This window comes from Mustelus asterias, chromosome 13 (assembly GCF_964213995.1).
Source record: "Mustelus asterias chromosome 13, sMusAst1.hap1.1, whole genome shotgun sequence".
Classification (NCBI taxonomy): Eukaryota; Metazoa; Chordata; class Chondrichthyes; order Carcharhiniformes; family Triakidae; genus Mustelus; species Mustelus asterias.
In genome coordinates, this window is record NC_135813.1 from 53,585,582 (window position 1) to 53,611,352 (window position 25,771).

Consider the following 25,771-nt stretch of genomic DNA (forward strand, 5'->3'; position numbering starts at 1 on the left):
GACCATTAATATATATTGCCTCTACCTACATTCCTTTGGAAAGACGACATCCTCAACAGTGCAACACTCCCAAAGATGTGCAGGATAGGTGGATTGGCCATGCTAAATTGCCCCTTAGTGTCCCAAGATTTGAAGGTTAGGAGGATTAGCAGGGTAAATGCGTGGGGTTAAGAGGATGGGGCGGGATTGGGCCTGGGTAAAATACGCTGTCGGAGAGTCAGTGTAGACTCGATGGGCCAAATGACCTCCTTTTGCACTGTAGGGATTATATGATTCTATAGTTACTGCACTGCAGTTTTAGCCTGGGTTATATATTTAACACATTGGAACGGGACTTGAAGCTACATCTTCCCCTCAGAGCTGAGGGTGCTGTCACTGAGTCAGGCTGACACCTGATGTGAGTCTGTTCTTTGTTTTCACCAATGGTAACAGGCAGTTAGAATCTTTCCTCTTCATTGCATGTCCCTGGTTTCATCTGATTGTGAAGCTTACAAATAAAATTCTCAAAACTATTAGGTCTTTTGATTCTGGGTATTTGATATTGAAATGTAGTTTATATAGAGAGAGTGTGAGCACTGTGTGGAGATGGGGTGATATTTCTTTTTGACTATGATATTAATGACAACCATTTAAAAAATTCATTTATGGGATGTGAACCAGCATTCATTGCCGATCCCTATTTGTGAAACCATGGTAACCGCACAGCTTTAGAACAGGCCTTCCAAGAACGTAATATCAATAATGGGGCTCTAATCACAGCGGCACTGTTATTTAGAAAGACCCCTTCACCACCTTTCAGCAGTAACAGGTCAAGTGGAGCTTTAGTAAAGTATATATTTTTCCTAACTGTACAGCCAATAACGGCATTGTTTCTCTTTTATTTTAAACCCTTAGATTGCAGCAATTCAGAAACGAATCGGAGACATTATGGAAGTGGCTGCCCTGTGTGGAGTGAATATCATTTGCCTGCAGGAAGCTTGGAGTAAGTGGCCCTGCCTTTGTAAAGTATAACAAGTGCCCACACAACACACAAGGATTCTCTTGTGCAATTTATTTGCTGTGTTTGTTTAGCATCAACCTGCCAAAAGGCCATTTTACTGCCAGTCTTCCAACTAATCTCAAAACCATCAAAGGTGTCTTCAAATCTGTGGCTCATGGGGAGCACCCTCACCTTTGACTCAGAAGGTTGTAAGTCTCATTCGAGAGACTTGAACATGTAATCTTGACTGACGCTTCAGTGCATTACTGAGGGAGTGCTGCACTGTCAGAGGGTCAGTGCTGAGGGAGTGCTGCACTGTCAGAGGGTCAGTGCTGAGGGAGTGCTGCACTGTCAGAGGGTCAGTGCTGAGGGAGTGCTGCACTGTCAGAGAGTCAGTGCTGAGGGAGTACTGCACTGTCAGAGGGTCAGTGCTGAGGGAGTGCTGCACTGTCAGAGGGTCAGTGCTGAGGGAGTGCTGCACTGTCAGAGGGTGAGTGCTGCACTGTCAGAGGGTCAGTGCTGAGGGAGTGCTGCACTGTCAGAGGGTCAGTGCTGAGGGAGTGCTGCACTGTCAGAGGGTCAGTGCTGAGGGAGTGCTGCACTGTCAGAGGGTCGGTACTGAGGGAGTGCTGCACTGTCAGAGGGTCAGTACTGAGGGAGTGCTGCACTGTCAGAGGGTCAGTGCTGAGGGAGTGCTGCACTGTCAGAGGGTCAGTGCTGAGGGAGTGCTGCACTGTCAGAGGGTCAGTGCTGAGGGAGTGCTGCACTGTCAGAGGGTCAGTGCTGAGGGAGTGCCGCACTGTCAGAGGGTCAGTGCTGAGGGAGTGCTGCACTGTCAGAGGGTCAGTGCTGAGGGAGTGCCGCACTGTCAGAGGGTCAGTGCTGAGGGAGTGCCGCACTGTCAGAGGGTCAGTGCTGAGGGAGTGCTGCACTGTCAGAGGGTCAGTGCTGAGGGAGTGCCGCACTGTCAGAGGGTCAGTGCTGAGGGAGTGCTGCACTGTCAGAGGGTCAGTGCTGAGGGAGTGCCGCACTGTCAGAGGGTCAGTGCTGAGGGGGTGCTGCACTGTCAGAGGGTCAGTGCTGAGGGAGTGCCGCACTGTCAGAGGGTCAGTGCTGAGGGAGTGCCGCACTGTCAGAGGGTCAGTGCTGAGGGAGTGCTGCACTGTCAGAGGGTCAGTGCTGAGGGAGTGCTGCACTGTCAGAGGGTCAGTACTGAGGGAGTGCTGCACTGTCAGAGGGTCAGTACTGAGGGAGTGCCGCACTGTCAGAGGGTCGGTACTGAGGGAGTGCCGCACTGTCAGAGGGTCAGTGCTGAGGGAGTGCTGCAATGTCAGAGGGTCGGTACTGAGGGAGTGCCGCACTGTCAGAGGGTCAGTGCTGAGGGAGTGCTGCACTGTCAGAGGGTCAGTGCTGAGGGAGTGCTGCACTGTCAGAGGGTCAGTGCTGAGGGAGTGCTGCACTGTCAGAGGGTCAGTGCTGAGGGAGTGCTGCACTGTCAGAGGGTCAGTGCTGAGGGAGTGCTGCACTGTCAGAGGGTCAGTGCTGAGGGAGTGCTGCACTACCACCTTTCAGATGAGATATAAACCAAGGCCTTGCCTGCCCATTCAGATGGATGTACAAGATCCCTTAGCAATATTTGATGAAGAGTAGGGAGTTCTCCTCAGTCTCCGGGTCAATATCTATCCCTCAAACAACAGATTATCTGGTCATTATCTCATTCTTGAGGGAGTTGGCTGTGTTTGCTACAGCAGTGATGACACTTCAAAAAGTCCTGTCGAGCACTGGGACATCCTGACACTGTGAAATAATCCAAGTTCCTTCCTTTCTATTCACACTGTTTGTAGTTTTAAGGGGTGTTTCCTCGATCTATAAAACACAGCTTCCCAACTGCACATCCCGGTAATACAGGGCTTACAGACTAGGATTTTTATGCTGATCAGAATTTGCACACAATTAAGATCTGCTCCCTCAGGACACACAGTTGCAAAGACTGGTCAGGTTGGGTTGTAGTTAGTATCTGCAGCCCATACTGTCTGTGTTAAGGTGAAGTGCTCGTTCCCTCCCTCGTGTTTATAAAACAGTTCCCTAGTGCCCCTGTTGGTCAATTGTTGCAATATGAGTCAGAAAGTTAAGTAACTTAATTTAAGGGATAACAGTAAATATATAAATGAGCAGAAAATTAATTAGATCAAAGGGATCAGGATTAACTAAGTAGAAGCTACCATTGTTAAAGGGATCCAAATTGCATGAACATATCTGGTATACATAAATAATCAAACAATAGGAGTATTTTAGCATACTAAACTAAAAACATATACAAGTAGCTAGGCTTGATTGATGGGACAACTGAGATCCATTGGTCACAGTTGCTTTTGGGAATTCCCTGATGCTCTGTGTGATCTGGATAACTCCATGTGCAGGCAGTGCCTTCAATTACTCCAACTCAATCTGGGTGGTTTCTGAAGTTGAGGAGTGGATAGAAATCTAATCAGTAGAACTCATGTCTCAGGAGAGGAAGCAATGATGTTCAATGTGCTGATTGGTGTTTCCTTCTCCGGGCTCTTGCTGACCACTGCTCTAATACACCCCACCCGGTCTCTGACATATCTCCACCTCTTTCCTACCCTGGATGACTGTGTGTCTCCACCCCCACCAACGCCCTGGGTGTCTGATGTGTCCCTGTTTCCCTCCCCGACACCCACCCAGGTGCCAGATGTGTCCTAGGCATCTTTTTGAACGTATATTTGGACCAGTGCTCAGTCATAATTCTTTGCTGGGAATCATTGCAATGTTTTTTTTTGTAGCTATGCCCTTTGCCTTCTGCACCAGAGAAAAGTTGCCGTGGACAGAGTTTGCTGAATCTGCAGAGGATGGTCCGACCACTCGATTTTGCCAAGAGGTGAGTGGTTTCCCCAAATTACTGAGAAGCATTTACATAATTTGCATATACTGCAGATTATGGCATACTTAATAGTGAAATGTCCCAAGGTGTTTAACGAGCAATCTCAATAACAATGGTTTTGCCATTGAGCCGCTGAAGGAGATATCCAGACAGATGACTACATACTTGTTTGAGAAAGTAGGTTTTAAAAATACAGAGGAGTTTAAGAGGATTCCAGTGCTTGGGGCCAAAGTACCTGAAAGCCACCAATGATGGAGTGATTAAAACCAGGATTGCACAGAAGACCAGAATTAGAGGAGTGTGATATCGGAAATTCCAGAGATAGGGAGAGGCAAGGCCATGGAAGGATTTGAAAAAAATGATGAGGATTTTAAAATTGAGACATTATCGGACAGAGAGCTGCTGTAGGTCAGTGAGGGTGACGGCTGAATGAGATTTGAAGTGAGGTAAGATACAGGCAGCAGCAGGTGAGGTAAGATACAGGCAGCAGCAGGTGAGGTAAGATACAGGCAGCAGCAGGTGAGGTAAGATACAGGCAGCAGCAGGTGAGGTAAGATACAGGCAGCAGCAGGTGAGCTCAAGTTTATGCAGAGTGGAAGACAGGAGGCTGGCCAGGTGCAGGTTGGAATAGAGGCAGAGATGAAGGTTTCAGTAACGGATGAGCTGAGATGGGGTCAGATTCGGGCAGTGTTGTCGAGACGGAAGTAGGCGTTCTTAGCGCTGATACGGATTTGTGGCTGAAAACTCATCTCGGGGTCACCTCCACACTTGGACGGGATCTTTCATAGCTTAAGGACAATTGCCAGCGATCAAAATGGTGGGCAGGAAATGGAACTTCTGCTGGGGCCCAAAGATAATGGCTTCCCAATCTGTTATTGTTAATGATGGTTACATGGTTTTCTTGCTTGGATAGTGTCCATAGGAATGTTGTTGTCATTTTCTTTTGGCCCTGCCAAATAAGCAAAACTTTTAGACTACTGAATATCTTTATAAACACATGCCCTGTTGTCCAAGAAGGGATGCTGGCTGACTCTGTGCTTCTGCACATTTTAATCGGCTCTGAGTGAATTACTCTGAGTAAACTTACCAAAGTACGATGACAATATCTATGGTACCAAATTTCCAATTTGCTTGTAAGAATGTTTTCCACTGTGCCAGGGAAGTACAAATCAGGAGCTGGGGGGATTCATTTTTTAAATGTTTTTTCACACGCATTTCATTCCCTTTGGTGAATATTGCGGAGGTAGTAGAAGGATTCCTGGGATAATTATCAGCCAGTTGAATTGCATCGTGAACGCTCCTTCCATGGCCAACACGTCCTGATGTAGGATTTCTGGCCCAGAGTGGGGACACTACCACTGCGTCACAAAACCTGCTCAGGGATTGAAGGATCAGAAATATAGATCTGACATCTGGGTGTGGTGTAAATATGTAGCATGACACGTGTTCTGATCTATTATAGATTAATAAATTTCCCATAACATTACTTGTGAGATGTCAGCACAAGTGATCTCTCCGGCTTGTGGCTGTTGTATTGTGTTGTTGGTTTGCCTGCATTCTCCAGGTCTGGCTGTATTGCAAAGGAAGTGCTCACCCTGATGACTGGGAGTAGCTAGTTTGTGCAGAAGCCTTGACGTCAACAAAACCCCTTCAGCAGCTGTCCTGTTAATGTGGTGTACATGGACTTCCAGAAGGCATTTGATAAAGTGCCACACAAAAGATTTGTGAAAAAAGTTAAGAGCTCATGGAATGAAAGATCAGTGGCAACATGCTTAGGAATTTGGCTGATAGTGACAGGAAACAGAGAGTAGTGGTAAAGTGTTGATTTTCAGAATAGAGGAAAGTATACAGTGGGGTTCTCTGGAGTCAGTACTGGGACCACTGCTTTTCCTGATATAATTTAATGAGTTAGATTTGAGTGAACAAGGGCACAGTTCCAAAATTTGCAGATGGCACAAAACGTGGAAGTGTTGTGAGCTGTGAGGAGAATAGTGATAAATCTCAGTGAGGATATAGTCAGACTAATGGAATGTCCACCAGCAGATGAGATATAATGCAGAGAAGTGTGAATTAATGCATTTTGGTAGGAAGAACAAAGGATACAATTCTAAAAGGAGTGCAGTAAACAGAGAGATCTGGGAGTATGTGCACAGATTGTTGAAGATGGCTGAGCAGATTGAGAGATTGATTAAAGGCATACAGGATCCTAATCTTTATAACTAGAGGCATGGGCCAGAATTTTTGCAACGAAGGGAGAGTTTCCAGTTTATCTGAAATGGCACTGGAGGCGGGATTCTGGAAGTCTGCCTTGAATCTGGCACCTACCATTTTTGCAAGGGGAGAAAACTGGGAGCAGGTTTTACTTTGTATGGAGGCAGCTGCACATGTTAACGTGTAACCACCTTCAGTCAGATCCATTTTTTACTGGTGGAATGGCCAACACGACTTGTGCCGTTTAGACCTATCAGGAGAGGTTCCAAAATTTAATTGAGTTCTTTGGAGAAGTAGGATACCCATGGATAGGTACAGGAACACATTTGGGAGAGCTAAGGTGTCCTATGAGATTGTTAAAATTAGACATGAATGTGTGTTAAAAACTGGATAAACCAATTGAAACCATCAAGGGAGCAGTTAAGGGAACTGTCAAAGCTCATTGGAACAGTCACACTGTCAAAAGATTTCAATCTCCTGGCCTTTAAGTTTTTTAAAAAGCCTGCAGGTTAAAAAAAAAATCAGTGTTTACTACCTCACTCTGTTTGTTGTTATAAGTCCAAGGGCTATTATAAATTATACAAGTTGTTCTACATGATTAATTTCACAATAATCATCATCACAGTGGAATGCCTGTCAGTTCGCAGTTCATTGGCAGCTCCCAAGTCCTTATAAATTCTTGGACAAAGGGCTCTGAATACAAATTTTTGTTTTAAGGGATTAAGTGGTTGACGGAATTTAAATGCAGCGAATGAAGCTTTATCAATGAGGATTTTTAAAAAACACTTAGTACTTTATTCTATTTCCCCCCAGCATGGGTCGTGAGGTCTGCCCATGGTGGATACTGGACGAGATGGGATGGAAAGTGTAGGGCAAAGGGTGGAGGGGTTGTTGGCATATGGGCTCTAAAGGGCCCTAATGGTGGATGGAGAACATATCTTGGCATGATGGGTATAAGGGGCTATGGGTGCGATGGGGGGGCATGAGGTTGCATGGATGGGGCATGCAGACTGCATGTGGGGTAAGGGCTAGAGGGGTTTTTGTGTTTTATTGTTATTTTTGCAGCTAAAGCAAAGTGCTTTTGACCAGCCCACTCCTCACCTGGCAACCCTTTTGCTGCTTACAAACTGTCTCGGTGTAGACAGGCCCAATCCCATTAACATCCCTCTCTGCAGAATGAAAATCTGACCATTTGGGCATTTTCTCCCGAGGTGGGGTTTGAGGAACTGGTAATTTTCTCGACACAGGACAGAGTTCAGGTGGTTGTGTACAAAGCAAGGGGGTCATGGTGAACCTTAGTTCTAACACAGCTACAATCCTGGCATCCACCTGTCAGTGTGGAAAATTGTCCAGGTATGTCCTGTGCACAAGAAACAGGACAAATCCAACCTGGCCAAATACTGCCCACTCGGTCTATTCTCAGTCATCAGTAAAGTGATGGGTGGGGTCATCAACAGTGCTATCAAGAAGCACCTGCTCACAATCAAGCTCCTGACCTCATTACAGCCTTGGTTCAAACATGGGCAAAATAGCTGAATTCCTGAGGTGAGAGTGAGTGCCCTTTGACTGAGTGTGGCATCAAGGAGCCCTAGCAAAACTGGAGTCCATGGGAATCGGGGAAAACTCTCTGCTGGTTGGAGTCATATGGGCGGCACAGTAGTTAGCACTGCTGCTCACAGCTCCAGGGACCCAGGTTCACTTCCGACCTTGGGTCACTGTCTGTGTGGAGTTTGAACATTCTCCCCATATCTGTAGCTTTCCTCCGGGTGCTCCGGTTTCCTCCCACAGTCCAAAGATGTGCGGGTTAGGTTGATTGATCATGCTAAATTGACCTAGTGTCAGGGGGATTAGCAGGTTAAGTTAGTGGATTTACAGGGATAGGGCCTGGATGGGATGTGGCCAGTACAGACTCAATGGGCCGAATGGCCACCTTCTGTGTTGTAGGGATTCTATGATAAGGTCAGAAGTGAGGATGTCCGCTGATGATTGCACAATGTTCAGCACCATCCTCAGATACTGAAGCAGTCCATGTCCAAATGCAACAAGACATGGGCAATATCCAGGTTTGGGCTGACAAGTGTCAAATAACATTCGTACCATCCAAGTGCCAGGCAGTGACCATCTCCAGCAAGAGAGAATCTAACCATCTTCCTTTCGATATTCAATGGCATTACCATCGCTGAATTCCCCACTATCAACATCATGAGGGTTACCATTGTCCAGAAACTGAACTGGGCTAACCATATAAATACTGTGTGGCTAGGAATCCTGCAACAAGTAACTCACTTCCTGACTCCCCAAAGCATGCCCACCATCTACAAGGTACAAGTCAGGAGTGTAATGGAATAATTTTCACTTGCTGGATGAGTGCAGTTCCAACAACATTCAAGAAGCTTGACACTATCTAGGACAAAGCTGCCCATTTGATTGCTACCCTTTCCACAAACATTCAACCCCTCTACCACCGACAGCATTGCAGCCATGTGTACCATCTACAAGATGCACTGCAGGAACTCATCAAGATTCCCTAGATGCTGCCAGACCTGCTGAGATTTTCCAGCATTTTCTCTTAAGGTTTCCTTGACACCATTTTCCAAACCCATGACCACTGCCATCTAGAAGGATGAGAGCAGCAGATACCTGGGAACACCATCACCTGGAAGTACTCTTCCGAGTCATTCACCGTCCTGACTTGGAAATATATTGGCCATTCCTTCACTGTCACTGGGTTTAAATCCTGGAGTTCCCTCCCTGACAGTACTGTGGTTGTACCTACACCTCAGTGACTGCAACAGTTCAAGAAGGCAGCTCACCACCACCTTCTCAAGGGCAACTAGGTATGGGCAACAAATGCTGGCCTAGCCAATGACACCTACATCTTGTAAATGAATTAAAAAAACACTAGTTCAGCCTAAACTGGAGTACTGTGTCCAATTCTGGGCACCACACTTTCGGAAGGATGTGAAGGCTTTAGAGAGAGTGTGGGAAAGGTTTACAAGAGTGGCTCAAAGGGATGAGAGACTTCAGTTATGTGGCTCTATTAGAAAATCTGGGACTGTTCTTTTTGGAGGAATGAAGGTTGGGAGAAGATTGGATTGAGGTGTTCAAAATCATGAGGGGTCTAGGACAGAGTAGAAAGGGAGAATCTGTTCCCATTGGTGGAAGGGTTGAGAACCAGGGACACAGATTTAAGGTAATTGGTGAAAGAACCGAAAGCAGGAAAAGCTATTTTACACAGTCAGTTGTTAGGGTCGAGTGTGGTGGAGGCAGGTTCAATTATGGCTTTCAGAATGAAATTGGAAAAGCAGAGTACCTGAAGAGAGAGAAATTGCAAGACTACAATAAAAAGGTGGGGTAGTGGGACTAGTTGAATTGTTTATGCTGAGAACTAGTGTGTGCTCGACTGACAGAACCCTGGGGACCCCCACTACATCCTCCAGTCCGAAAAGCAACTATTCACACCACACTGTTTCCTGTCATTGAGCCAACTTTGTATCCATGCTGCCACTGTCCTTTTTATTCCATGGGCTTTAACTTTGCTGATGAGCCTATTATTTGGCACTTTATTTAAAGCCATTTGTAGCTCTATATACACCACTTCAAATCCCCATCACCCTCACCAGCCCACTATGTCCCTCAGTATCCTCAGATGCACATCATTTGGTCCTGGTGACTTATCATCTTTTAAGTAGTGACAACCTTTCTAATTGCCACCTCTTTATCAATTTTTAGCCCACCCCGTGTCTCAACACCACCTGTTTCACTGTCACTTTGGCAGCATCTTCTTCCTTGGTAAGACGGATGCAAAGTACGCATTTAGTACCTCAGCAATCCCCTCTACTGAATGCATAAATCCCCTTTTTGGTCCCCTAATTGGGCCCACTCCTCTGACTCTTACTACCCTTTTATAAGCCTATGGAAGTCTCTTGGATTCCCATTTATGTTAACTGCCAGCCTCTACTCATATTCTGTCTTTGTTTCTGTTATTTCCTTTTTTCATTTCCTATCCTGAGTTTTCTAAATTCGTCCTTGTTCAGGAGCTGGAATCTGGACTCTCCTCAGCTTGATGTCGAGCTAACGATAAGGACTGGAGATTGAAACTGGCCTCTGCTGATGTGTTTGGCTCCATGCCACAACACATGGTGTATGTTCCTATTTGAGCTTCATGATTTGATGGATATTTAGTGCCGATTCCATAACAATTGCACTGGGAACAAATTGTAATTTAGCAGTCATTTTTAAACATTTGTGCATTTCAGCCAATCTTTCCCATCAGTATTTTCATTTATTTTATGGAGTTCAATTCTGCCTACGCTAATAATGCATTAGGTCATGACTGCCAGAGAGGAAACGGTTTGTCTCTCGGAAAGTCTTTCATCTCGTGCATAGAGTTAGATTTTACCTGACTTGACATTTCTCATTGAGAAGTAAAGAAACCAGAACCACTTTGTCAAATGTTGAAGGTGTTGGTTCCATCGTTGCAGAGTTCGATTTTATCGTATTGAGAAATTGAGGGGTTTTGATAGAAGAAATCAGGAGAGACTGTCAGGAGGGTCAGTAACCAGAGGGCTCACATTTACAAAAATTGTTTTTAAAAATATACTGGGCAGAGAGGAAGAGAAATGGCTTCACACAGGCAACATGCTGCAGGAAATCCGTACAAAAAATATTGCAAAATATTCAGCAGGTGGGATTGGAACGCTGCCTGAGCTGCTAAACATTGGCGACATTTTCTGTTTATGAATTATCCACAAGCTGTACAGAAGCACGTCCCCTACAGAGAGGGACAGCAGCACGGAGTGACTGGAAAAATGTATGGACGGGTCCGACCAGGCTGCCGTACGTCTTCCAGCTGGTTGAAGCACGTTTCTGCTGAAAACAGGTTCTCCAAACTGAGAGTCTAACAAACCTTGAGACAATGATGGATTTTGTTTCTAAAGGAGTTGATTAAAATAACAGATGACATCCTCAAGGAATATGCATTAACTCTCAGGTCTGGTGCATATCTCTGCACTATACTGAAAACACCACCTGAGGCAGTCTCCTCAGGAATTCAGCTGCCCTGAAACCTTGCAAACACTTGCAGGATCCTTTTGTGGTGGTCATAAGGACTTCCTATTTCTAAACACACTGGCTGCTCTGAAGCAGCATGAATAGCCATATAGGTACAGAGCATGACAGACTGTAGCTGAGGGAATCCTGCCCTGGAGGTGAAGCTATCCAGCCTCTGGACAGAACAGCGAGAAACTGTACCCCTCGGTGGAAAGATCAAAAGGATTTGAGTAATTAGCAAAATAAATAATAGCAACTTGAGGAAAAAGTTTTTTCTGCAGCAACTGGCTCGGGTCTGGAATGCACTGACTGAGGGTGTGGTGGAGGCAGATTCAATTGAAGCATTCCAAAGACAATTGGATTATTATCTGAAAAGGAAGATTGGACAGGGCTATGGGAAGGTGGGGGAGTGCCTCGAGGACCCTGTTGACGGGCCAGGACACAGATGTAGAATCTGCTCCTGATGCAATCACGCAATAAACGTGATTTGATGCTGGCAAGACCCACCCTGTGTGGAATGCTTTCTCTGGTTGGTCTGCCCGGGGGGCAAATGAGTTGTGGGATTTGTAAAGTGACAGCAGCTTCTTGAAGGCTGCCAGAGGTTGTGGGAAGGTTAAGGAGGCAAGCTCAACAATAACAAGAAGGATTCTGTTCATCTGCACTGGCCTCAGCACTTGGTGGGCACTCTGCCTGATCACCCCGTGCCCCACCCATTTCACTGCCAAGTTGACAGACTCCGAGTGGAGGTCAGTGCCAGGTGTGAAGCCTTGATGCCAGGGATGGCAAGAGGAAGCCACACGAGGATGGTCACGAGGGCAGTCAATGGAACCCTGGATACGGGGGAAGCCAGCAATAGCTACAAAGCCTCTGGCGATCTCAACCTGGCTGGCCTTGTCTGTCCCATATGAATGGATGTCATCGTGACCTGTCTGAAGAGAGCGTCAGGAACGAGCTTGATGCAACTGTGGATAGCAGTTTGGCACACACAGATTTCCCACTGACCCCTGAGAAGAATCGAAAGTGTAGAAGTTGAGGGCCACTGTGACCGTCAGAGCCGCAGCATTGGGTGGCCACCCACATGGTTGAAGGCAATCTCCAGCCCAATTATCTGGCATGTGATGATGACACACTCCCTAGAGAGGCGGAGCCTCCTTCGACACTGGACCTTAGATATACTGAGGTGGCGGAGCATTGCCTGGACACTGGCTGCTGTGGATCCTTCCGCCTTGAACTCCCTGCTCGCTCTGCACCACCTGTGCCTGCACCTCTCGTCCCACAGGTTGCTCCCAAGGACACTCACTGTCTCCACTCCTTCCTGACCCTGACCCTCCCTTCCTCCTCAGAGGAAGCTGAGTATACAATCCCTATTAGTAGAAATGCACAAACGCTGTCTCTTACCTGTAAGGGCGTATGCTGCTGAAATTCTCTCAGAAAACTGGTGAGACAATTTAGTCCTTAAAAGAAAAATCTAGTCAGGCATAGAATGCAACACAAATCAAAGAGAAACCTCTCAAATCTCCTAAACTTAAGAGCACCAAACTCTAATCTAAACTGACAATGATTCTGCTCTGGAGCACTGATATCCTGCCCTTTGATGAGAAATTGTTGAAAATGTGACGACCCACAAAATCGCACGGGCAGTGTAAAATCGCTGTCAATAAGGTCTTTAATGGCCTTGATTGGCCCTTTAATTGTGGGCAGGTGCAGCACCAACTCCTACATGCTCCCACTGACGATATTACACGCATGCGTGGTGACATTGAGACATACATACAACGTCGTCTTGCGTGATTTCATGGAGTTCAGGCCGAGCCCGTGTCGACTTCACTCACGTAAAATTCTGGCCTAGGTTAATTGCTCCTTCAGAGAGCCAGTACTGACATGATGGGCCAAATGGTCTCATTTGGCACTGATGGATTCTAATGTAGAGAGAAAATTGCAAAGGGAACCAAGCTTAAACAGGGTAAGTAAAGGAATAGGTGCGGTGAACTCAGTATTGCAAAGGTCAGTGGATCGAGTGATCATATCTTTAGAACTAATGATGAATACATTTGAAATTTGACCATTATAAAATGTTATTTGAGAAACATCCAGAGTAACTTACTGGGCTTGGCTGTAGACATTGAATCTGGGCCAGAGAGAACTGGGAATCAAGTCTGATGGGCCAAATGGCCAGTTTTCATATCTTGACATTTTGTAATGCTTCTTGTGCAAGAACTCAACAGCCCTATTTCACTGTTTTTTTTCTGATATTAAAAACCCTTCTCTCTTCTTCCATCCCAGCTGCAGTCATCAATCTTTACAAACACCAGCTCATCCTCACCCTGATTTGCTTTCTCGTGTCGCCAACCTTTGTTAATGCTCTTTTCTATAGACTTTAACCACTCTGGTTTAAAATAAAACTAATCGCAACATTTGAAAGTGGTTGCGTATTTTTCAATCATTCATACATTTCAGCTATTTCGAAAAGACGCATTGGCCAGTCTCCAAAATAGCACTATTTATTTTCTCCTCTCCCCAACAGAACATCTTGTGAATTTTGTTCTTAACATCCTGTCTGACGTTCCACATCAAAACCCAAAGTGACAACATCAGTTTATGGGAGGCCAGACAGCCTCGGTGTATTTAGAGCAGTTCACATTCCATTATTTGGACATCCTCTGATATCTGACAGGAAAGTGATAAAATGTGAACTGAAGTCTGTCCAAAGAAAGTAATAATGAAAGAAAAATCAGGTTAGCTGTACCAAAGCAACAGATGTTATTAATAATGAATCCCTTTTGGCAGTCATGAAATAACCTTGATTTAAGAGTGCTTAGTTTCACAGTAGTGGTATATTATGTTGAAGTGGTTATATGGAAATGTGTGCCCTTAAAGTTATAGTTTTGAGGTAGATGCTGACTAAAATAGAAACTAAACTATAAAGTGAACGGAGCAAGTAAAGGTAGAAATAAGACTGACCTCAGTTTGTAAAGAAACAAAACAAACAAGTTTGGAAACCAAAATGTCTGGCAAATTGAACCTGTTTGAAAGATATAAAAGGACACAGATCAGTCCAAGCTGAGCAGTAGCAGGTGATAAGTCCAGTGGTGCCGAATAGGCAAGCTGAGGATGCTGGACTCCGGATCAAGGAGCTGAGAATAAGTTGCTGCAGCTGTTTCTGTTACTGGAAGAGAACATTGGCGAGTCTACCCCTTCCAGACCAAGTTGAGCGGTTTCTGCAGATGTGTGCCATTTTGTGATAAAGACCACAGGTCGTACGCTGCTGTCAGCAAGTGAATCAGACTAATCCCCAGTAGGAGAGGAACTTAAACTCATCATGTGGAAGACAGAGTTGGAAGAAATTTGTGACTGGATGTGATCACTAAAATCTGAGTAGACTGTTTGAGCCAATTTGTAATATCTGTTTTTAAGTTTTATCAGCCATTTAAGGTGCAATTTAAAGGTTTACATTTGACCATTGATTACCTGTTAGACCATAAGAAATAGGAACAGGAATAGGTCATTCAGCCCCTTGAACCTGCTCCACCATTCAATAGGATCCAACATTCCTAACATCCACTTTCCCTGCCCTTTTCCCCATAACCCTTACTGATCAAAAATCTATCTCGGACTTAAATGAACATAAGGTCTCTGCCCCCACTGCTCTGTGGCAAGGAGTTCCAAAGACACTCAACCCTCTCAGAGAAGAAATTCCTCCTCATCTCAGTCTTAAATTGGCGCCTCTTTACTCTGAGACAATGCCCTCTGGTGCTAGACTCTAAGGGGAAACATCCTCTCAGCATTTATTTATCCTGTCAAGCCCCTTTAGAATCCAGTAGGTTTAAATGAGATCACCTTTCAGTCTTATAAATTCCAATGAATAGAGTTCCAACCTGTTGAATCTTTCCTCATAAGACAATCCCTCCATACCAGGACTCATCTGAGTGAACCTTCTCTGAATCCTCTCTGTAAGGAGAAGTTTCTTGCTTCCTACCAGCATAAAAGACAAGCAGACATGAGTTCAGTACAAAAAGGCAACACAAACTTTATTCTCTGTTTAAAATATCAAAAATCGCAGGCCTGGGGAGAGACAGCTGCTCGTCAACTGCTCTCCTGGCCATTGTGTACTTTACAATTTATAGGGTTTTGAACTTTGCGCCAAACATATGGTAATAGGCTCATCATTTACTACCAGTTACATGATCAGTGCCTGCTAATAACACAAAGCAGTGGCACAATAACGAGATATTAAAAAGCCATTATAGATAGGTGGAATTGATCTGTGGCTGATGATGATGTGAACCCATTTCCCTGGGCTGATCTCTTTCTGGAGGGTTCCCTTTGTGTTTTGAGCTTCTTGCATAATCTAATCAGTTGAGCTATTGTCTATGTTTTCCCTGCTTGGAGTCAAAAGTGATTAGGCTGTCTGAAGTGATTAAGGGGTGCCCATGAATCATCGCAGTGCTGTGAGCTGCTGACAATATTTTAAAATAAATTTGATATACACGCGTAAAAATGTCCATGATATTAAGCATAAAAGTCGTCTTAAGCATAAAGGTTGCCCCCTTCACTCTCCAATTAAATAATAGCTTCCCTTACATAAGGGGCACAAAACTGCTCTCAGTACTCTAGTTGTGGACTCACCACTACCTTGTACAGTTGCAGTAAGACCCCCATGAAATAAGGGCCAACGTTCCATTAGCCTTCCTGATTACCTGCTGCACCTGTGTGCTAGCTTTCTCTGTTTCATGCGCAATTACCCCAAGTCCCTTTTATGTTGCTGCTTTCTGCAGTTTTTCCCCATTTAAATAAGACTTTTTTTCCTTTCCAAGATGAACAACTTCACATTTTCCCACATTATATTCCATTTGCCAACTTTTTGCCCAGTCACTTAACCTATCAATATCTCTGTAAACTGTTTGTATCTCTTTCGTAACTTGCCTTTCCACATTTTCTGTCATCTGAAAATTTGGCTACAGTACATTCGCTTCCTTCCTCCAAGCCATTAATATATTGTAAACAGTTGCGGTCCCAGCATTGATCTCTGTGGAACCCCACTGGTTACAGGTCACCAACCTGAAAAATAACTCCTTATCCCCCCTCACTGTTTCCTGCCCATTAGCCAATTCTCTATCCATGCCAATATACTACCTCCAACACCATGGGCTCTTATAACGTTTGTGAAGTACCTTGTCGTACGCCTTCTGGAAGTCCAAATATAATACCTACTGGTACCCCTCACTCTGGTTGAGACTTCTTCGAAAAACTCTACCATGCCGACTGCTTGATTAGATTATGATTTTCCAAATGTGCTGCTATTACTTCCTTAATAATTTATTCCAACATTTTTCCAGCAATAGATGTTCGGCTAATCTGCCTATAGTTACTGTCTTTATGCCTCCCTTTTTTGCATAGGGGTGTTACAGTTTTCCAATCCTCCAGTACTCCACATCTGGCATGTGGGAGTCTTTTAAGGAACAGTTGTTAGGGCTGCAGGTTAGGCATGTGCCTGTAAAAAAGGATAGCAAGGGTAGGATTCGAGAACCGTGGATAACCAGGGAAACTGAGGGTTTGGTCAAAAAGAAAAGAGAGGCGAACGTTGGGTCCAGGCAGCTAAAAACGGAGGGAGCTCTGGAGGAATACAAAGAAAGTAGGAAAGAACTCCAACGAGGAATTAGAAGGGCAAAAAGGGGTCAGGAAATGTCCCTGGCAGAGAGGGTTAAGGAGAATCCCAAGTCATTTTATTCATACGTTAGGAACAAAAGGATTGTCAGGGAAAAAATCAGACCTCTCAGGGACAAAAGTGGGGAATTGTGCTTAGAGCCCAAAGAAGTAGGGGAGATCCTAAATGAATACTTTGCGTCGGTATTCACAAAGGAGAGGGATGTGTTGACTGGGAGTATCTCGGAGGGGAGTGTTGACCCGTTTGAGAAAATCTCCATTACAAGGGAGGAAGTGTTAGGTTTTTCAGGGAATATAAAGACTGACAAATCCCCAGGGCCTGATGGAATCTATCCAAGGCTGCTCAGGGAGATGAGAGATGAAATCGCTGGGCCTCTGACGCAAATCTTTGTCTTGTCACTGGACACAGGTGAGGTCCCAGAGGATTGGAGGATAGCTAATGTGGTCCCGTTATTTAAGAAGGGTAGGAAGGATAACCCGAGAAATTATAGGCCGGTGAGCTTGACGTCCGTGGTAGGGAAGTTGTTGGAGAGGATTCTTAGAGATAGGATGTATGCGCGTTTAGAAAGGAATAAACTCATTAACGATAGTCAGCATGGTTTTGTGAGGGGGAGGTCATGCCTCACTAACCTGGTGGAGGTTTTTGAAGAAGTGACTAGAATGGTTGACGAGGGAAGGGCCGTGGATGTCGGTCTATATGGATTTTAGTAAAGTGTTTGACAAAGTCCCTCGTGGTAGGTTGGTGCAAAAGCTTGTCCATAGGGGATGGCTTCTTTAACGTGTTTAGGATGGAAGCTGGAGAAGTGGAGCATCGTGAGGTTATCCGTGGGCTTGCGGTACAGTGAGGTGCTGGGTGACCCTCCTTGATGGAGATGCGTGTGTCTAAGAATGCAACCGATTCCGGAGAGTAGTGAATGGTGAGTCTGATGGTGGGATGGAACTTGTTGATGTCATCATATAGTTGTTTCAGTGATTGTTCACCATGTCTCCAAAGGAAGAAAATATCATTGATGTATCTAGTGTATAGCATCGGTTGAAGGTCCTGTGCGGTGAAGAAGTCTTGTTCGAACCTGTGCATGAAGATGTTGGCATATTGAGGTGCGAATTTGGTCCCCATGGCTGTTCCGTGTGTCTGGATGAAGAACTGGTTGTTGAAGGTGAAGACATTGTGGTCCAGGATGAAGCGGATGAGTCGTAAAATTGCATCTGGAAACTGGCAGTTGACGACATTGAGTACTGAGGCCGGTCACCTCAGCACCTCACTGTACCGCAAGCCCACGGATAACCTCATGATGCTCCACTTCTCCAGCTTCCACCCTAAACACGTTAAAGAAGCCATCCCCTACGGACAAGCCCTCCGAATACACAGAATCTGCTCGGATGAGGAGGATCACAACAGACACCTCCAGACGCTGAAAGATGCCCTCATAAGAACAGGATATGGCGCTCGACTCATCGATCAACAGTTCCGACGCGCCACAGCGAAAAACCGCACCGACCTCCTCAGAAGACAAACACGGGACACGGTGAACAGAGTATCCTTCGTCGTCCAGTACTTCCCCGGAGCGGAGAAGCTACGGCATCTCCTCCGGAGCTTTCAACATGTCATTGATGAAGACGAACATCTCGCCAAGGCCATCCCCACACCCCCACTTCTTGCCTTCAAACAACCACGCAACCTCAAACAGACCATTGTCCGCAGCAAACTACCCAGCCTTCAGGAGAACAGTGACCACGACACCACACAGCCCTGCCACAGCAACCTCTGCAAGACGTGCCGGATCATCGACACGGATGCCATCATCTCACGTGAGAACACCATCTACCAGGTACATGGTACCTACTCTTGCAACTCTGCCAACATTGTCTACCTGATATGCTGCAGGAAAGGATGTCCCGAGGCATGGTACATTGGGGAAACCATGCAGACGCTACGACAACGGATGAATGAACACCGCTCGACAATCACCAGGCAAGACTGTTCTCTTCCTGTGGGGGAGCACTTCAGCAGTCACGGGCATTCAGCCTCTGATCTTCAGGTAAGCGTTCTCCAAGGCGGCCTTCACGACACACGACAGCACAGAGTCGCTGAGCAGAAACTGATAGCCAAGTTCCGCACACATGAGGACGGCCTAAACCGGGATGTTGGATTTATGTCACATTATCAGTAACCCCCACAGCTTGCCTCCTGGGCTTGCAGAATCTCACGAGCTGTTCTGTCTGGCGACAATACACATCTCTTTAACCTGTGTTTAATGCTCCCTCCACCCACATTGTCTGTACCTTTAAGACCTGGCTGGCTGTAGGATTCGCATTCTAATCAGTATTCTGCAACTTGATTTTGTCTGTTTGCACTGTTTGAGAGCACATTTCCACTCCATCTGACGAAGGAGCAGTGCTCCGAAAGTTTATGGTATTTGCTACCAAATAAACCTGTTGGACTTTAACCTGGTGTTGTGAGACTTCTTACTAGTGGTGTTCCGCAGGGCTCTGTATTGGGACCGCTGCTGTTTGTGATTTATATAAACGATCTGGAAGAAGGTGTAACTGGGGTGATCAGTAAGTTTGCGGACGACACGAAAATGGCTGGACTTGCAGATAGTGAGGAACATTGTCAGAGGCTACAAAAGGATACAAATAGGCTGGAAATTTGGGCAAAGAAATGGCAGATGGAGTTCAATCCAGATAAATGCGAAGTGATGCATTTTGGTCGAACTAACGTAGGGGGGAGCTATACGATAAATGGCAGAACCATAAAGTGTGTAGATACGCAGAGGGACCTGGGTGTCCACAGATCCTTGAAGGTGACGTCACAGGTGGAGAAGGTAGTGAATAAGGCATATGGCATGCTTGCCTTTATAGGACGGGGCATAGAGTATAAAAGTTGGGGTCTGATGTTGCAGTTGTATAGAACGTTGGTTCGGCCGCATTTGGAATACTGCGCTCAGTTCTGGTCACCACACTACCGGAAGGACGTGGAGGCTTTAGAGAGAGTGCAGAGGAGGTTTACCAGGATGTTGCCTGGTATGGAAGGGCTTAGTTATGAGGAGAGATTGGGTAAACTGGGGTTGTTCTCACTGGGAAGACAGAGGATGAGGGGTGACCTAATAGAGGTGTATAAAATTATGAAAGGCATAGATAGGGTGAACGGTGGGAAGCTTTTTCCCAGGTGGGTGGTGACATTCACGAGGGGTCATAGGTTCAAGGTGAAGGTGGGGGGGAGGTTTAACACGGATATCAGAAGGACGTATTTTATGCAGAGGGTGGTGGGGGTCTGGAATGCGCTGCTGGGCAAGGTGGTGGAGGCGGACACACTGGGAACGTTTAAGACTTATCTAGATAGCCACATGAACGGAGTGGGAATGGAGGGATACAAAAGAATGGTCTAGTTTGGACCAGGGAGCGGCGCGGGCTTGGAGGGCCGAAGGGCCTGTTCCTGTGCTGTATTGTTCTTTGTCCAGAATCCAAGGATTTTTGGAAAATTGTAACAAATGCATCCACTATCTCTGTAGTTACTTCTTTTAGGATCCTTGGGTGCAAACCATCAGGGCCAGGGACTTTAGCCCCATTAGTTTGTCGAATACTATGTCTCCAGTGATGGTGATAGTACTGAATTCCCCCCCCCCCACCGTATTCTTTAGTGTTAATGGAATGTTTGAAGTATCTTCCACTGTGAAGACTGATGTAAAATATCTGTTTAACTCCTCTGCCATTGATAGTTGTGATAGTTTTTTTTGTATTTGTTCATGAAATATAGGCGTCACTGGCTGGCCAGCTTTTACTGCCCATCTCTAATTGCCCTTGAGACAGTGGTGGTGTGCTGCCGCCTTGAACTGCTGCAGTCCTTGTGGTGTCGGTGCACTCAAAGTGCTGTTAGGGAGGGAATTCCAGGATCTTGACCCAGTGACAGTGAAGGGACTGTGATATAATTCCAAGTCAGGATGAAGTGCCAATTAAGTAAGCTGCTTTGTCCTGGATTGCGTTGAGTTTCTTGAGTGTTGTTGGAGCTGCACTCATCCAGGCAAGTGGCGAGAATTCCATCACATTCCTCACTTGTACCTTGTAGATAGTGGACAGGCTTTGGGGAGTCAGGAGGTGAGTTACTTCCGCAGTATTCCTAGCCTCTGACCTGCTCTTGTAGCCGCTATTTATATGGCTAGTCCAGTTCAGTTTCTGGTCAGTGGTAACTCCCAGGATGTTGACAGTGAAGGGGCATTCAGTGCTGGTAATAGCATTGAATAGTAAGAGTTTTAACAACACCAGGTTAAAGTCCAACAGGTTTATTTGGTAGCAAATGCCATTAGCTTTCGGAGCGCTGCTCCTTCATCAGATGGAGTGGATATCTGCTCTCAAACAGGGTTTTCTCTCTGTTTGAGAGCAGATATCCACTCCATCTGATGAAGGAGCAGCGCTCCGAAAGCTAATGGCATTTGCTACCAAATAAACCTGTTGGACTTTAACCTGGTGTTGTTAAAACTCTTACTGTGTTTACCCCAGTCCAACGCCGGCATCTCCACATCTTGAATGTCAAGGGGAGAAGATTTGATTCTCTCTTGTTGGAGATGGTCATTGCCTGGCGTGTGAATGGTGTGAATGTTACTTGCCACTTATCTGCCCAAGCCTGGATATTGTCCAGGTCTTGCTGCATATAGAAACCTTTGTTATTTTAAACAAAACATTATTGGTCCCTAGCCGGATCTTAACAAAAACCTGAGCCTAGTCTAGCATAACTGTAATGATATAGAGTCATACAGCACAGAAAGAGGCCCTTTGGCCCATTCATTTGGCCAGCCATCATGCACCGATCTACTCTAATCTCATTATGACCTCTTCAGCTATGTAATGCTCTGATTTCCTATTGAATGGAAGTCGGGGATCTAATCAGTCCCTCACACAGGCGCTCAATGCCCTTCAGCTGAATCCCACATTGCAGCATGAGAGTCACATTGGATTTGAATCTCTGAAAGTTTTTCATTGAGCTTACACACACACACTACTTGAGTCGTTGTTCAGACTCCCCTGCTCACTCATTCCCCTGGCTCTCTCAAATAATGGACAGAATTCATATCAGCATGAAAATTCCGAAAGCATTCTGGAAATTGAGAATGATCGTGTGATTATCACTAGTGAAACACTCAGTGTGGACAAGAGGGATAGCCACTTCCACTGGAGTGATCAGTCATCCTCAGAGGGTTTCTGTGACAAGTAGCTGATGTGTAGCACTGGTTGAACACCTGGACAGCAAGTTAAAATCAACCCCCTTTTCGCCCAATTTTCACAGAGAATGGGTTTTATCATTTCTTTCTGTGGCTGAAGGGAAGCCATTGAAAGGAATTCTGCGTTGTCCTTTCGCTGTCTCATTACTCACAGCAGCACGTGTTCCATAACCCCATGTAACTTCATCCCCACCTCATTTCTTTTCTATCATAGACATAACAATGAAGCCTTTTACTATTCTGGGAGCTTCAATTTTCCTCTTTTTTGAGTTCCAGACCAACTAACATAAAGAGCAGAGTGGATCTGGTGGCACCCGGGTTCAAATTGGACAAATCAAATATAATGTTACAAAGTGGCTTATTTCATAACAAGTCCATTCCAGAGTTTTCATCGGCAAATCAATATAACCATCATTTTTGTGGATTCCCTTTTCACAGGCCCCGATTCGCACTAAATGGCAGTTTCATTTCAGCGATCATTATTTTGTCATTTTTGGACATCTAAACACATTGAAATTGTCTGTTTCAACAAGTTAAACCCATTTCTTAAAAATGAAACTAGCATTTCTCTTGTAACTTTTCCAGCTGTTAGTGCTTCACAAACACCAAGTTATTTGAAGGACAGTGACTGTGGTACAGTTGTTTTGGGTGCATTCAGACCTTGTAAATGAATACTGACATGATCAGTTTCTGGGCTCGGTTTGGGAGTAATTGGAGTCATTTATGGAAAAGTTAGAACTTTTTCCTTCCCTGTTCATTCCCATAACAAACCATATAACCGTCTTCATTCTGCTAATTGAAACTTTCTGCTTGGCTTGTTGGCAACACTCCTCTCTGAGTAGGAAAGTCATGGTTTTAGTGTGTCACAGTGCATTATTTGAATGCACAATCTAGCTGGTGTTTTAAGTGTTGGAGGTGCCACCCTGCAGATGGAATGTTTGACTGAGGTGTGCCTGCCTGTTGTAGTATCCGAATGGATCCCAAACAGGCTGTGCCAATATTTGTTGGGCTCTCCAAATCCTGTCAACATTCATCCCTCCACTAACACCGGCATATATGGGAATAACATTGTTGCCACCAACAAGAGCAATTCCCTTCAGATCTACAGGCATCCGTAACAAAGAAGAAATGACATGAAGGCACCTAGGTTTAACTTGAGCAGCAGACATTCACAGAACAGAATTGTTTTTCCAAAGAGAAAAGAACTGACAGATGGGAGAGAGCGTGAGACATATCGAGAGGAGGAATGAGCGAGATGAGAGGAAGCAAGAGGAAGGATTGAGGAAGACAAAGTAAAGAGATGCAAGAGAGATTAATAGAAAGAATGGATGAATGGAGAAAAGGAACACATAGCGAGGGAATGAAAGCGAAAGATCCAGAGAGGGAAATCGGATGGAGACATGGAGAGAGTGAGGGAATTAAATTTTAATCCAGGTCATAATACAAACAACATTTATCAAAAATCACATGAAGCATAGTTTCAAAATTCCTTGCATGAGTTATGGATAGAATGTCCTGATTCCTCCATCATCATCATCCCTGGGTATGTCCTAAACCACACGCTAGAGAGACCCAGCAGAGGTGGCAGCACAGTGATTATAGAATTAAGAGCAACCACCAGAGTCCTCAGCATTGACTCTGGACCTCATGAGATCTCATGGTATCAGGTCAAACATGGACAAGGAAACCTATTGCCCTCTCTCAGCTGATGAACCAGTACTCCTCTATGTTGAGCATCATTTGGAGGAAGCACTGAGGGTTGCAAGGGTGCAGAATGTACACTGGATGGGCGATTCCAATGTCCAACACAAGTGTGGCTCGGTAGCACCACTATTGGCCAAGGTGGCTAAAGGACATAGCTGCTAGACTGGGTCTGCAACAGTGGGGAAAAGAACCAGCAAGAGGGAAAAACCGACCTCACTTCACCCTCACTAATCTCCCTGTCTCAGATACATCTGTCCATGGTAGTATTGGTAGGAGTGATCACACTTGTGTAGATGAAGTCCTTTCTTCACACTGAGTGTACTCTCCATCATGTTGTGTGACACTACCACAATGCTAAATGGAATAGATTTGGAACAGATCTAGCAACTTAAAACTGGATATCCATGAAGTACTGTGAAGCATCATCAACAACAGAATCGCGTTCAATCACCATCTGTAACTTTGTGTCCTGCCATATTCCTCACTCTGTCATTACCCATAAAACAGGAGACCAACCCTGGTTCCATGAGGAGTGTAGGAGAGCATGCCGGGAGCAGTATCGGGCATACCTAAAACTGAAATACTAATGTGCTGAAACTACTGCCTGTATGCCATGGAAGCAGCATGCGATAGGCCGAACTCAGCGATCCCACAACCATCATAAAAATTCAAAGCTCTCCATCCAGCCATGAATGATGGTGCACAATTAAACAGTTAACCAGAGGAGAGCCACCACGACCATTCCCCATCCTCAATGATGGTGAGCCTTGCATATAGCATATTCTGTGAGGGCCTGATGGGTTGGCAAACGCACATGGGATACAAGTAATTTAATAAAGTGGGTTCAAAATTGCTTCAGTTGTAGGAAACAGGGTGAGGACAGAAGGCTGCTTTAGTGACTGGAAGCTAGTGTCTAGTGGTGTAAAAGAAGGGCATGTTAGTAGGGTGGTGAAGAAGGCAGATGGGATACTTGCCTTTAACAACTGAGGCATAGATTACGAAAGCAGGGAAGTCATGTGAGAGTTATATAAAACTTTGGTGAGGCCACAACTAGAGTACCGTGTGCAGTTCTGGTCACCACTGGGAAGGATGTGACCTTTCCCCTCAATCAGATGTGCAAACATATCATTGATTTGAAAAACAACTTTTACACTTTGTGCACATGGTTGATCCGAAATTGTACGAGGAAATGTCAGGCTCTACAAGGGTAGTGCACTGCTCTGAATGGGGTTCCACTGCTGCCTGGGCCAATCACTGGGAGCACTGCAGTATCCTCCAGAGCGTGTCTTGCTTACTGTCGGTGTCTCCCGCACACTGCACAATGTGGCTCTGTTAAAGGGGGGAGCCACTGGAGCGTGAAGATAGCAAGGCTGCTCCACAGGCTACAGAGGATAACTCAAGTGATGACTCTGATGAGGAGCTGGAGGAGGCCCAAGATGAGTATGTGTATGCAGAAGCGAGGAACCTTTTGGGAGGCAGGGAGGCCTGCATTCTCCGTTCTTTAGCTCGGCATCCAGGGCATAGCTTGAAAGTGAGGGAAAGGGTGATGGCACCTTAATGAGTGTTCTTGATGAGGCCATCCCTCATCTTTATGTCAAGTTATTGCCTCTGAAATAAAGATTTTAGCCCTTCCCCGGGTCATTGGCCACTCCCATTCCCAGCACCTATAAAAACATGAAGCACGTTCAGGACATGACACATCACGACATCTTTATTTGGTGACTATGTAAACACAATTTAAACGGAGAACATGCTGGATCACCCATGACAGTCCCTCTTGTGTTCACAGTACTTTAAACTTCCGCTTGAGTATGCTGCACCTTAGTGCCCCCTTCTTCCTGGCAGCAACATTGGAGGCAGCCAGCTGACAATGATGTCCTGTCGGCCCTGATGACTTTGGCAGCCATCCTCTGGCTGGTACTGACTTGGAGGGAGCTTCCAGCATCATGGCTGGACACTCCACAGGTGTCACAGTGTCATCAGATGCCATGGGCACTGACAGGGGCGGAAGAACTGCTGCCCTCATCTGGAGCACCATGAGAG

At 45.5% G+C, this 25,771-nt stretch overlaps 1 protein-coding gene across 1 annotated transcript in view; it reads left to right on the forward strand.

The window, feature by feature from the left end:
- upb1 (ureidopropionase, beta) overlaps positions 1-25,771 on the forward strand; it is a 152,441-nt gene that overhangs the window by 44,001 nt on the left and 82,669 nt on the right. Inside the window, exons 3-4 of the mRNA XM_078226774.1 lie at positions 895-982; positions 3,784-3,878. Coding sequence (XP_078082900.1) covers positions 895-982; positions 3,784-3,878 — 183 coding nt within the window. The remainder of the gene's footprint in view (positions 1-894; positions 983-3,783; positions 3,879-25,771) is intronic.